The sequence below is a fragment of the Pezoporus wallicus genome, unplaced genomic scaffold, assembly GCF_028554395.1.
Source record: "Pezoporus wallicus isolate ANWC-B61680 ecotype Strahan unplaced genomic scaffold, APGP_CSIRO_Pwel_v1 contig_1181, whole genome shotgun sequence".
NCBI classification, from domain to species: domain Eukaryota; kingdom Metazoa; phylum Chordata; class Aves; order Psittaciformes; family Psittacidae; genus Pezoporus; species Pezoporus wallicus.
Window position 1 is genome coordinate 3,895,697 of NW_026641428.1, and position 12,927 is coordinate 3,908,623.

General features: G+C 41.4%; 1 protein-coding gene across 5 annotated transcripts in view; it reads right to left on the bottom strand.

Annotated features, from left to right (window-relative positions):
* Positions 1-12,927, bottom strand: part of ABCB11 (ATP binding cassette subfamily B member 11) — a 51,551-nt gene that overhangs the window by 27,004 nt on the left and 11,620 nt on the right. For all 5 annotated transcript variants that reach the window (XM_057423832.1, XM_057423833.1, XM_057423834.1 and 2 more), the window contains 6 exons: positions 12,014-12,101; positions 10,974-11,107; positions 8,904-9,075; positions 6,301-6,425; positions 5,382-5,556; positions 2,667-2,780 (listed from right to left, as the gene is read on the bottom strand). In XM_057423832.1, coding sequence (XP_057279815.1) covers positions 2,667-2,780; positions 5,382-5,556; positions 6,301-6,425; positions 8,904-9,075; positions 10,974-11,107; positions 12,014-12,101 — 808 coding nt within the window. The remainder of the gene's footprint in view (positions 1-2,666; positions 2,781-5,381; positions 5,557-6,300; positions 6,426-8,903; positions 9,076-10,973; positions 11,108-12,013; positions 12,102-12,927) is intronic.

Sequence of the window (12,927 nt, forward strand, 5' to 3'; positions counted from 1 at the left end):
CATGATTTTTTTATGTAGCCTAGCAGATTGAAGGGAATTTTAATACGAGAAATGTTCTAAGATGCTAAGAACAGCTAGAAGACTGGTTAATCTTTAGGAATATATCTTACTTAAATTCGTATACTATGAAGAAAAGTTCCACTGATTCTGCAAATGAGAATCTCAGCACAGTGTAGTACTGAGTGTAGTGCCAGAAAAAAAACCTGTATCAGGGCAGAGATGTGCTTTTACTGTCTAATCACAAATCTACAAATGCAGTAAGCAGATGGATCTACTTTTGTCACCCTTTCTCTAGACAGATAAAATCTCGCTTTAGTTTGCCTTTTTTACGTTAAGGTTATCTGACTCAGCATTATCTTGAATTTTGTGATTAATTCTAACTGTTGCAACTCTTTATGCTTTTTAATTTTTTCCCTAAAACCTGCTTCCCTTATTAATCTCTTTTTATCTTGGAGCTTAAACTCATGAAGTACATTTGTAAGGCATGTGTTAACGTTATTACAGAACACTGACAGGTTACTAAAAAGCTCATTAGGGTTATCACAGCCCCTCTAGCCTTCTTTATATATCCTTATGTGCTCTGTAAAAGACAAGCAGCGTTTTAATGTGTTTACAGAGCCTTTAGCACAATAAAGCTTGTCAATGACCAGAGATACTACATACTGCTAAGAAATGAATGGTATTTTGCCAACCACTAAATTTATATGGATACAGAAAGGAATCATCAATAAATACCAGTGGTTCTCAGACTTTCTCATACAACCTTATTTCAAATATCTGTCTGGATAAAATTGTAATTAACATTTATGGCTGCTTCGTGACCAGTGCCTGTGCTCCTTTGATCCCATTTTAAACCTGGAAAGAGGGAAATATAACCCCCGTTTTCAAGAAGGGGAAAAGAGATGAGCCAGGGAATTATAGACCAGTCAGTCTCACCTCTGTGCCTGGCAAAATCTTGGAGCAGATTCTCCTGGAAGGCATGCTAAGGCACATAAAAAGCAACAAGGGGCTTGGTGACAGCCACCATGGCTTCACTAAGGGGAAATCCTGCCTGACCAATTTGGTGGCCTATGATGGGGCTACAGAACTGACAGACAGGGGTAGAGCAGTTGATGTCATCTACCTGGACTTGTGCAAAGCATTTGACACTGTCCCACACGACATCCTTGTCTCTACATTGGAGAGACATCAATTTGATGGATGGACCACTCGGTGGATAAAGAACTGGCTGGATGGCTGCACAAAGAGTTGTGGTCAATGGCTCAATGTCCAGCTGGAGACCAGTAACAAGTGGTGTCCCTCAGGGATCGGTGTTGGAACCAGTCTTGTTCAACATCTTTGTCGCTGACATGGACAGTGGGATTGAGTGCGCCCTCAGCAAGTTTGTCGATGACACCAAGCTGTGTGGTTCGGTTGATACGCTGGAGGGAAGGAATGCCATCCAGAGGGACCTTGACACCCTTGTGAAGGTGGGCTGATGCCAGCCTCATGAAGTTTAACCATGACACGTGTAAGGTCCTAGACCTGGCTCGGAGCAATCCCAGGCACAGCTACAGGTTGGGCAGAGAAGAGATTCAGAGCAGCCCTGCAGAGAAGGACCTGGGGGTGCTGGTCGATGAGAAAATGAATTTGAGCTGGCTTCAGTGTGAGCTCACAGCCCAGAAAGCCAACCGTATCCTGGGCCGCATCAAAAGGAACGTGACCAGCAGGTCGAAGGAGGTGATCCTGCCCCTCTGCTCTTGTGAGACCTCACCTGGAGTACTGTGTGCAGTTCTGGTGTCCTCAACATAAAAAGGACATGGAACTGTTGGAAGAAATCCAGAGAAAGGCCACCTCCCGTATGAGGATAGGCTGAGAAAGTTGGGGCTGTTCAGCCTGGAGAAGAGAAGGCTGCGTGGAGACCTCATAGCAGCCTTCCAGTATCTGAAGGGGGCCTATAGGGATGCTGGGGAGGGACTCTTCATTAGGCACTGTAATGACAGGACAAGGGGTAATGGGTTAAAACTTAAACGGGGAACTTTAGATTGGATATAAGGAGGAAGTTCTTTCCTGTTAGGGTGGTGAGGCACCGAAAGAGGTTGCCCAGGGAGGTTGTGAATGCTTCATCCCTGGCAGTGTTCAAGACCAGGTTAGACAAAGCCTTGGGTGATATGATTTAGTGTGAGGCGTCCCTGCCCATGGCAGGGGGGTGGAACTAGATGATCTTAAGGTCCTTTCCAACCCTAACTATTCTATGATTCTAACTTTTGGAGAGGTGACAGAGCTGCTAATGCCAGTAGAGTTACATCTTTTGATGCCATCTAGAGACTGGGAGTTAGATGCTTGCTGCAAGTTTGGCTGCAAGTTGGCTATCACTGCCTGCCTGTACACTTCCCATGGGCCAGCACTGATCAGTAATTGTATATAAGGCGAGATGGGAGTAAGGAACTGTAATACCTGAAGTAAAACTTCATTATTGAGAAACAGGCCACTTACCTAAGAAATCTGTTCAACACCTTCTCTGAGCCCATGTGCATGCTGCTAGACCTTTCTATAGTACAGTCAATTTTTCTTTAACTGCACTCATTTTTCCTCATTTACACAGTACATAAAACTACTACTGCTTGAGGCTTATTTAATTATTTTTTCTACTACAAAGTGACACGTTTTAGAAATGCATTACTTACTTTATCTATTGTTTCAAAAATGTTTACTGCAGCCCCACGGCCAGTGGCGAAGGCTTCCAGACAGGGAGATGCCTGACCAAGATTTAAAGCTCCTACTAAAACTCCAAAGAAAACCTGAAGAAGTGGAAAAAGAAATTAACAAAATATGACATCAAATTTTTATTACAGTTTAGAGCTTAGAGAGGCAAATCAAACTAAATGGCTTAATGGCTTCTTGTGCATCAGCTTAGCTGCACTGATTCACTATATGAGCATAATTAGCCCACAAGAAAGCAAACAAATGCATCTTAGAATGGATTTTCACTCTTTCACAACTTTGCTTCCAGGCTGAAGTAAATCAACTTATCTCATATTTGCTCTGTCTGAAAAATGTGTGCACCGAAATATTTACTGAACTGCCACTGATGTATTTTTAAGCCACCTCAATTTGATTGGGTGTCTGTGGCTTGAAGCAAGGGCTGGAACTGATCATCAGTGGCAAGTAGATTATTTTGGGCATGTCTTTTACCAATAAGCAGATGGGAAGCTACAACAATTCAAAAAATAATTAAGCCTAAACCACTGTATTACAGCCTTTGTTGGAGGCTGTTCTGGGCAAAGCAATCACAAAATGACTGAATTTTCAGTCCTTGCAGAAGTCAGGAAGAAGGTCAGCAAAACCTTCACCTTAAACTTCCTTTGGCCTGTTTGGGATGCTGGTTGGCAGAATTCCTTGGAAACATTACTGAAGGACAAAGGGGGCCAGGAAGGCTGGACACTCTTCAACAATGAAATCCTTAAGGCACAGGAGCAGGCAGTCCCTATGTGCCAAGAATCAAACTAGCAGGGAAGAGACCAGCCTGGGTGAACAGGGAGATATTGCTTGAACTCAGGGAAAAAAAGAGAATTTACCACCTTTGGAAGAAGGGGTTGTCACCCCATGAAAAGTACAAGGATGCTGTTCTGTTATGTAGAAAGAAAGGTGAAGGCACAGATGGCCGCTGCCATAAAAGAGACTAAATCCTACTTTTACAAATATTTTATGTATATACAAATACATATATTTGGTCTCAGCTAGCCTTTTGAATACAACACAAATAGTAGTCAGGATAAATGGGCAAAGTGTATAAGGAAATGCTACTGTTAAGAAAGAATGGAAAGTACACAGGACTCAGTTCTCCTTTGCACCATGGTGATATTTACTGGGAATAATCCCATGGCTAAAGTGGAAGAAGCTACTGTACACATATTGTGTACTACAAACATCTACACTGTGATGTATAGATCATGCTGTAAGCTTACACTCAGCTTTACTACAAACTAATTTTCTTGTATGAAAGAGCTCCACAAGCAAGTAGGTTATATGCACATCAATCAATCACGAACATTAGAGAGCAGGTTCTGTATGTCTGATAGAAGAAGGGAGGAGCAATGTTTAGTGTATCGCAGTTCAGTATGGCTGATCATGTTATGAAAAACATGACGGTTTTTCAGAAACCAAGAAAAGTGTATTTAAATGTTTTTTATCTACAAATCCTCCCTTCCTCCCCCCTGCCGGACTAGGAGTGTATGGTAGAAAACATGAAGCAGAAGAAAAATGACTGGAAACTGAAAGAGGAGTGGAAGCATAAGGGAGAGTCTCTCCATTGACTGCTCAAATTTTTCAGCTACAGGGTAGCTCCCCACTATTTGCCACTTGTCATTTGGAAGCACTGAACTATAGTTATCATGGGTAAGGCAAGAAAATTGCTCACTTTATTTTTCACTGCACTAACTTCTATCAACTACTGATGTCACGAGCAGTTGCAAATGATTTCCAGTAAGGAACATCCTCCTTGAACAGAATGACTCAATTTTACAATGTTCTCAGAGTAATTTACCAAGCTCCATTTAGCACTTTTAGAAGCTTTGCACTGCATGCTGCTGGTGCTTGGGAGCTCTCTTGGTGTGCAACAGGCAGAGAAGGAGCAGGAAGAGCTGTTTCATCGGAACACCCAGGACTTATCAAGGTTCGGGAAAAATTTACTCTGTGTCTGCACTGGAGCTTGCCATTTGGGCAGTCCTGGCTTAAAGCAAATTACCGAAATATCAGCAGATGCTGGTTTTATTGCATTTAGGTCATCAGTGTCTAAAGCATCAACTGTGCACAAGTGGATGCATGAATGCTGTAGAGGTTAGTATATTTTTTGTATACACTGCAGGAGCCACAGCCCTGTGTGTTTTAATCAGCATAGATGTTTACATGTTCTTTGTCATCTATAGAGCTGGGTGGGCAATTAGCAACAGAAAATGGTGATTCAAAGGAGCAGAAGCTGTTCATAAAATAGGGGTTAGATGTGATAAAACTTTCTTTGATTAGTCTTCTCTTCGCTGCAATGGGGTTTTTCATCATAAAGGTTAAGGTCTTCAGAGAAGCCAATATCCCAGAAGCCACATGCTTACCCACAGAATGGTAAAGCTAATTTAAGGGTTTTGTTCACTGTGTAGAAGGCTCTCAAACAAAAGCATTATGATCACTGCAGTAGGCAGCATTTCAAATCTTTAAAATAAACATTCATTAGGTTTGCTTTTTTTAATCTCACCCAATTGTTTCAGATACTTTCATACATATACTGAATAAAAACCACACAGAGTGTTAACATTGAGCCACTAGATACTAGAACACTACAAAATGTATCCCAGAATGCATGTTTCAAGAAACAGTCCAGAAAAGCTGCATCAAGCTAAAATGGGTACCTGCAGAAGAGTGCCAGGTGAATACTCTTCTTCTTCAAGGACAAGTTTAGAGCCATACCAAAAGGCTAATGAGTAACTCAGAAAAATTATAAGCCACATGTAACCAGTGAATAATCCCATTATTATCCCTTTTCGAATTCCCCAGTGCTGAGCAAACACCAGATTCTTATCGTATCTGAAGAAAAAAATTAAAGAGGATGAAATTAATTTGATTGAAAATTCAAAATCAGCAAAGACCAACAAAATGAGTCCTCTCTGATGACTGGCTAGGCTACAGTTAACAGAGGGTGTACATAAGGCTTGTACCTCTTACTCTGAAGTGAGAGACCACTGGTGAAGCCAGAAATGCTCCCAGATTATGAAATCCTTGTATGAACTAGTGCAATAGGCACACAAAAAGCCACTCTCACTACAGATACCGCACCACGGGGTTCGAGGTTTTAGCAGAGTGACACAGGATTCAAGAATATTGCCAATGCTTCAGAGCATGTCCTACAGTCATGTTATGTTTTAAATGAATTTAAAAAAAAATACACAGTTTAACATCATCAGATCATTATGTCTTGCTGGAATTAATTCTCTTCATTAGCTTGAAAATACCCAGAGTTTTCAGATGTGGTGCTGCAAAAGTGATATATTACACAACATTTAGGGGAAAACTTTACAGTACATTCCTAGAAGAGTGAATGACTCGAAGATAGTATTGCTGATGCTGTATTTCACTGATTGACTGAATTATGAAACTGGTTGTGCATACAGTGTTATTTGAAACCTAAATTCCTGTAACATGAATACAATGCTGAAAATTAACAGTCATTATTGTACAACTTAGAGATTAACTGAACAACTCTGAAGATTTACAGTGTTAGGTTGCTACAGGAAGAAGAAATCAGAGACTTTACGATTTATCCAAACAAACCTTTCAACTTCTCTCTTCTCCCCGCCAAAAGCAGCCACTGTTCTGATGGATGACAGCACTTCATCAGCCACAGCTCCAGCTTTTGCATAAGCCTTTAATTCTCGGCCTGTTAGTCTTGCCACAGCCTACAAAAGCATAAGAAATACTGGTTACACCTGAACTGTAGGCACAGGCAAGAACAATGGTAAGCAGTACTGGCTGTAACACTGTGCTGTTTGCTCTGCTTGAGGTCACCTCCTCCACTTCAAGCAGGCTTTTATTAGGCATGCTGCATACTAGAAGACTTCTGTCTTCTTGTTTAGGGTGTATACCTCTGTAATGGATGAGAACCTAGTGGGAGTTGATTCCCTCTCATGACTGAGAGCTATAACAAAGGATGTTGTTTGCCACAGTGTATTCAGCAGAGTATATATGTTTGTGTTCATCATGACCGTTTGTCAGAAAGATGCAGGAAAACATGTGTGCACATGTTCTATGACCTTCATACTTGGCCACACTGGGGCGCCTGGCTAACACTCTCAGAGTGGACCGCAGTGAGATCATGAGAAACTGCACAGTCCCATAAATAACCTATTAGAGATCTGGCATAAAACCAGTTGTTTTGATAAGGGTATAAAAGTGGGACCCTCTTGTGGCCATGAGAGTATCCTCACCTATGGGTGGACGCACCGCATAGAAATGTTCCCAATTACTTGGGACTCCTGGCATTGGCTGCAGTGGGGTTTCCCAGCTGGAAGCGTGGGCCTGGATTATGATTCAGTGGTAATGTATTTCTTCTTAATTAATCTCTATTCTCTCTATACAGTAATGATCTAATGCATCGGTAACTTTCTTTGGCACTTTACTAATATACCTTTATCTCTGATTCGCCTTATTGTACTTATTCACTATATATAGAGAGAGATTTACTTAATTCACATCAGTGTGCTTGCTTTTAGTGTGCTTATTGGCTTTAGTGTGCTTATTCAATAAACTCTGCATATTATGCACCTAGCGTGTTGTCACTTTGTGGTGTCCCCTGTCTGTCAGCAGAACAACCTCTGTAGCATATGTTCTGCAGAACAGTTATCCTCTTGGCCAACAACTCTGCTCCAGGTAGCTAGAAAGAGCATCTGGCAACAAATGCTTTCCCTTCTTCCCTCCCTCTCTGCTCCTAATTGGGCTTACGAAGACTGCAGACTGTGAATTTGTGCATGGTGGGAGGAAGAGGAGCTTAAGTAGCAAGAGCAGACCTTCAGCCACTGTGACAGAGCCCAGCTTCAGGAATAAGAGGTAATGGTAGTGGTGGGGGAAGGTGGAAACAGGTGTTGTCCACCACTGTGCTTTGTTTCTTGGTCTGACAGCGTACAGGTCCCTACAGAGAGTGCTGGATGCCAAAAACTTACTTAAGCTCAAAAAAAACTCGAATTAGTGGAACGACATGTAGTCATGTACAGTTCTACGCAAAAATACTACATTAGCCTGGGAATGACGTATCACTAGAAAATGTAAAGTGACATTTGCTTTCTCTCTTCAAATACCCTATCCCAGTCATCTATTAGCCACTTTTGGAGACAGAAAATCAGGCTAGATTGGTCTTGCATCTGTTTTCTTTACTGTAAAAAGCAAAGACTTGGGCTGGAAAGGCTCATAAGGGGGAAACAACAGCTGGTATGTGAAAGGAAAGAGATGGGGACAGAGAAATAATGGAAAGGGGGACAATGTGCTCAGAAAGAAACTGCAAATGAAGGAAAGAGACATTTGAGGGTTTATTTAATTTCCTGCCAGGATTCTGCTCTCCCCCTTCACACTGACTCATTATTCATGTCATCAACTAGCAGCCAGCACAAGGTGCTAAAGGAAAGCAGGAAGATGAGAAATTAGTCAGTTACATTACAGGTTTGGTAGCAAAATGTTCCTGACATAGAAGTGACATAGCCAAAGGGCTGAACTCAACAAAAAACAGAGTGTGAGAGAGTGCAGAGGAGAAGCAGGAACTGCCCAGCCCTTATGGATGTGGAAGAATAGGTGAGAGGACAGAGGACCCTGCTGTTTCCCTCTTCACTGTCTTTCCTCTGCACAGTGACAGGAACTTTATAGGGAATGGGTGGCAGAGCATAACAAGAACAACAGGGAAAGGATGCAGCAGCTGCCTGGAGCAGGGACAGGTCGAGGGAAGCCTGAGAGGTTGTTTTCATCTATTTTATAGCTCTGAAACTTGATCATCTCTAAAAGCCACTAACTACACAGAGAAATCAAGCTCAGTGTCTAATAACCTTCTAAAACAGGTGTGTAGTAAAAGAAGGTGTAGGCCAGGTTCTGATCTCAGCAACTGTAATATCCATCCACAGGATGCAAAAGAAGGTATGCTTACATTCCCATCTTAGAAGCAGGAGATATTATTATAGGAATCAGAATAAGCAAAGTGGGAGGGGGTTTTGGCAGACAGTGGTAAGGTGCTGCTACCCCCTTCCCATGCCGCCTGGGTGCTCCTGTGACTGTAATCTGCCCCTCTTGACTTTAAAAGGGTGTAACAGCCTTCTCTTCCACCAGTCCTCCTAGATCTAAGGCATGACCTTCCCCTCTCATCATACCTCAACACAAACTTTTCACAATCCACTTACCAAGCCATAGACAGCTGCTCCAACCCCAAGCAGAGGGCTGACTGCGATGATAACCAAGGTCAGTTTCCAGCCACTGACAAATCCCAGTAGGAATCCACACACAAAGGTGGTTAAGCGCTGGATAAAGATTGCTACTTGGTCAGCAATAGCCTCATTGATTTTGTTAACATCACTGAAAAAAAAAACAAAAAAAAACAAAAAAAAAAAGCCCACAAGGTTGGTGAATATATCTTTTGCTTGTGTTGCAGGTCTTGGACACATTTGAGTTAGTCGCTTTCCCTTGAAGAGGGTCTTTTGTCACCTATATTCTTTCCAACATATCTCTTCCAAAGACCCTGAGCTACAGAGAGAAAACCTGGTGCTTTTGCAAAGGCAGAAGGATTTTATGTACAGAATACAGCAGAGAAGATACTGTGTTTTCGCAGGTAAAGTTGTCCTGCCAGCAGACTCATTCACTAGCTGGTTTTTACTACTGTGTCCCAGTTGATTCAAAGGAGGGGGCAGACACATCCCAACTGGATGCAGCTACCTGACAGTGGAAAACAATAATCTGATATGGCATTCCTCCCATCATGAGGCACTGAGAATGTACTGTACTGCCCCTGCTAACAGGGTGGGAAAGGCAGGAGGGCTGTAACTCCCTTCTAGTTCCACTTTCCACCACCTCATGGTTCCTGTCTGCACTCTATCAGGTAGTTTGTACTTTAAATGAGAGCAAGAGTAGGAAAACTGAGGAGGGCTACTTTATCACTGGAGGCAATGGGAAAACATGACAACTCTATCCTAAGGGGGACAGTAGAGCAGCGGTCAACATCATTTGACCTCTAGGCAGCTGCAGAGTTCATCTGTTCTCTCTTACACATTGCCAACACAGAAAAAACGTCTTAAAGCAAAAGCCATTACACTTCTGCCACTCCTGGCTACTACCTCAGCTTTGAGGTTAGAAGAACTGGGAACTCCTGAAATAAATAGGAGCAAATGGTGTTGAGGTTTAAAGTGTAAAATTGTGAGTTCATTGATATATAAAGTGAAATTAGAGTCCTCTATTGAAAAAATGTAAGAGTGTTCAGTTGAAAAAACATGTTTATATTTCTTCTGGTAAATGGTGAGAGGTTTTTTTCAGCCAGGAAGCTTTTTTCTAGGCACAGAACAATGCTGTTCAAAACACCAGGGAGCAAAGTGTTATTTATTAAATATGTGCTCAGTTCTTATTTTATGCCAGAGAAATTCTTTACAGTGACTTACAATTGGTGTTTATTCTTCATAAAAAGAACACCACAGAAAGTCATAGATACAGTGAGTAAAGGCATATAAATTCCCCTTCAACTACAGAAAAATCTACAAATGTGACTACTATTATGCAGGCACAATTGAGAACAGGGAGCCATCTAGAGTCAGCATATTCACCTGGCAGCTAACTTCAGTGCATAAACAGGAACCACTAAGAAAAGGAGCAAACCTTAAATTCCACTTTTCTCAGGGCTAAATGTTTACCCAGGATAAGAAGGTCTCTCCATTTACCTTGAGTCCATTTCTAAAGGCAGGTTTTTGTGCCTTCTTTAGAAGAAGATTAAGCAAGGCTCTTTAAATATATATATATTTTATATATATATAACCAAAACATTATGGGTACTCTTCGATTTTGTTGGCTATAATGTTTTGGTTTTTTTTCCTTTCTGGGAAGTGAGAGAGGATTCAAATCCACATCTCCATGTCTCCAGGCTCAGGGGACTGTGTGCTGGCAGCCAAATTATAGGTCACTCTGAAAGGACTGGGCATAGGAGGAGGAGGGAAGGATAGGACAAGCTGGCAAAAATAAACCAGTTCAAAATCCAACAAAAACCACATTTACTGATAGTCAAGGCACAAAAGGGAAATAATTGTGGCTTAACAGTTATGGTACTTGGTTCAAAGATGGGGAATATAATCAGCCTGGTTCCTGCTCGCAGGAACATAGCTATATTTTATATTAGGAGGTGTTTGTCAAATGCCTAGTTATTGGCACGCCGTTGTGTTTGGAAGGAAGTGCAAAATGTTCTCTGTAGCATATGCTTTTTCTAGATTACTTACTCAGAAATTCGGGTGTTCAGCTCTCCCACAGATGTACAGTCAAACCAGCCTATATCCATTCGCATTACTTTCCTGAAATAAGCTTTCCTGATTTTCTGTATCTGACGAGCTGCAGCCATCACCCACAAGCAGATCTGGGAAGAACATAATGTGGCTGATAAATTCTGTAAAACATCTTTGTGCTCCAACAAATGCACAAAAAGCAATCTGGCTAAAACTGGAAAGAGCAATTTGGCTATTCATAAAACTACTATTCAGGTAAAATACATTCTAGCTACTCAGACATGGCAGTTGTTTTATGCTTCTGGTCTTTAAAGACTCCAAGAATTTTATAAAGCCTCTGGATCAAGCATTTGCCTCAGTTCTGATCGACTGAGAGGAGATGCAAGTTAAATTGTGTTGTTACATGAATGCCATACAGACAAAAATGTTTCCATCTACAGCTATAAGTAATAGAGAGATGGCAGCCATTCTGCCTCAGCAAAACTCTGGGACAGTTTTCAGGAGGGAGAATGGCAAGTGATATTAGAGATTATAAAAACTTCAAAAGCAGTGGACTCTTTAGCTGGCTGTGCAGGAGACATCCAAGCTTGCAGCTCATCTCAGTCACAAGGACTGAACCATTACTACCGAATATGAGGGTGTGATTGTTCAACACCAGTTTTACACTAGTATTTTACTCTGTAATATCTCTATAATAGAAATACAAGGCTCAACACAGTTGAGATGCCTACTGAGAAACTGCATGCCTTTCAGCTACATTGGGAGGGCATGTGGATCCCATAGTAACCACACTTGAGCACATATTTCTTGTGGTGTGAAAGAAGAAGCATACATTCATCTTACTGGCTAAAACATATCCTCGTACAAAAAAAAGTATGTATGCACAAATCCAAGGAAGTCTCAGACTGCCAAAGTTAACCGAATATGAACTAAAAGCTTTTGCTCTGCTCAATTTGGCAGCTGACTAAGCAGTTAAAAGGAAAATAATTATTTAGTGATTTAAACTTTCAAATCAAAATGTGGAACAAAATACTGACTTGAAGGTAGCCTAACACAAGTATGGCACAACCAATTCCTGCATAGTAACCTGCAAACTTGGTCATTTCTTGTTCGATATCCAGCAGCCTGAAAGGAAAAAAAGAAAAAAAAAAGGAAAAAAAAAAGAGTGAGTTAGCAATACTGTTTTACAGTTTTCAGAGGTTGCTAACCTGGAGTTTGAGTTAGAGTCACATCAGCTGGCAAGTCAGCTTGTTTTACCGAGACATTGTTTCCCAGTACTGAGACTGTTGCTAGCAGTGGGTGTTTTGTTGCTCTGCCTATTGCACAGAGGTAGGACGCTGGCAGGTACCGGGAAACCCTGCCGTCTGGGGGCAGCCTTGCAGTCTCTGAGGAACCCCACCAGGCCACATGCTCCAAAACAGCACATGTGTAGAGGGTGCTTTAGGTAAGAGCTGCCCAGCAAGTTTTCGTTACATATTGAATGTGTTTGCTTTGTGCCATTGTACCAACTAACAACACTCAGTTTAAACAGTGTTTTATGGGAGAAACGAGAGCTACTAAAGTCAATTTGAGTACTACCTTGCACCACAAACTTGCTAATCTGAAATGACAGTTTCTTTTAGCTCAAGTAGGAGTACTCAATTACTCCTAATATCAGTGAAGGGCATTGAGTTGCTGCTATTGAATTTACATTACTTTGAAATAAGCATTTCAGGTTTTTATTCACTATACTTTTAGACAATTTTCAGAGCATCCTGTAAGACAGCAAATTTTATTCTGTTTACCCTGAATTTGGTACACTGACATTTTAAGACAAAAGGGAACACTATGGACCTGACCTGATCCCTCACAAAAAACAATCACAGGAACAACTCATGTGCCTGACACATACTCAGTATAATTAATGTCATGGAGCAGATCTTCCTGGAAATTATGCACATAGAAAATAAGG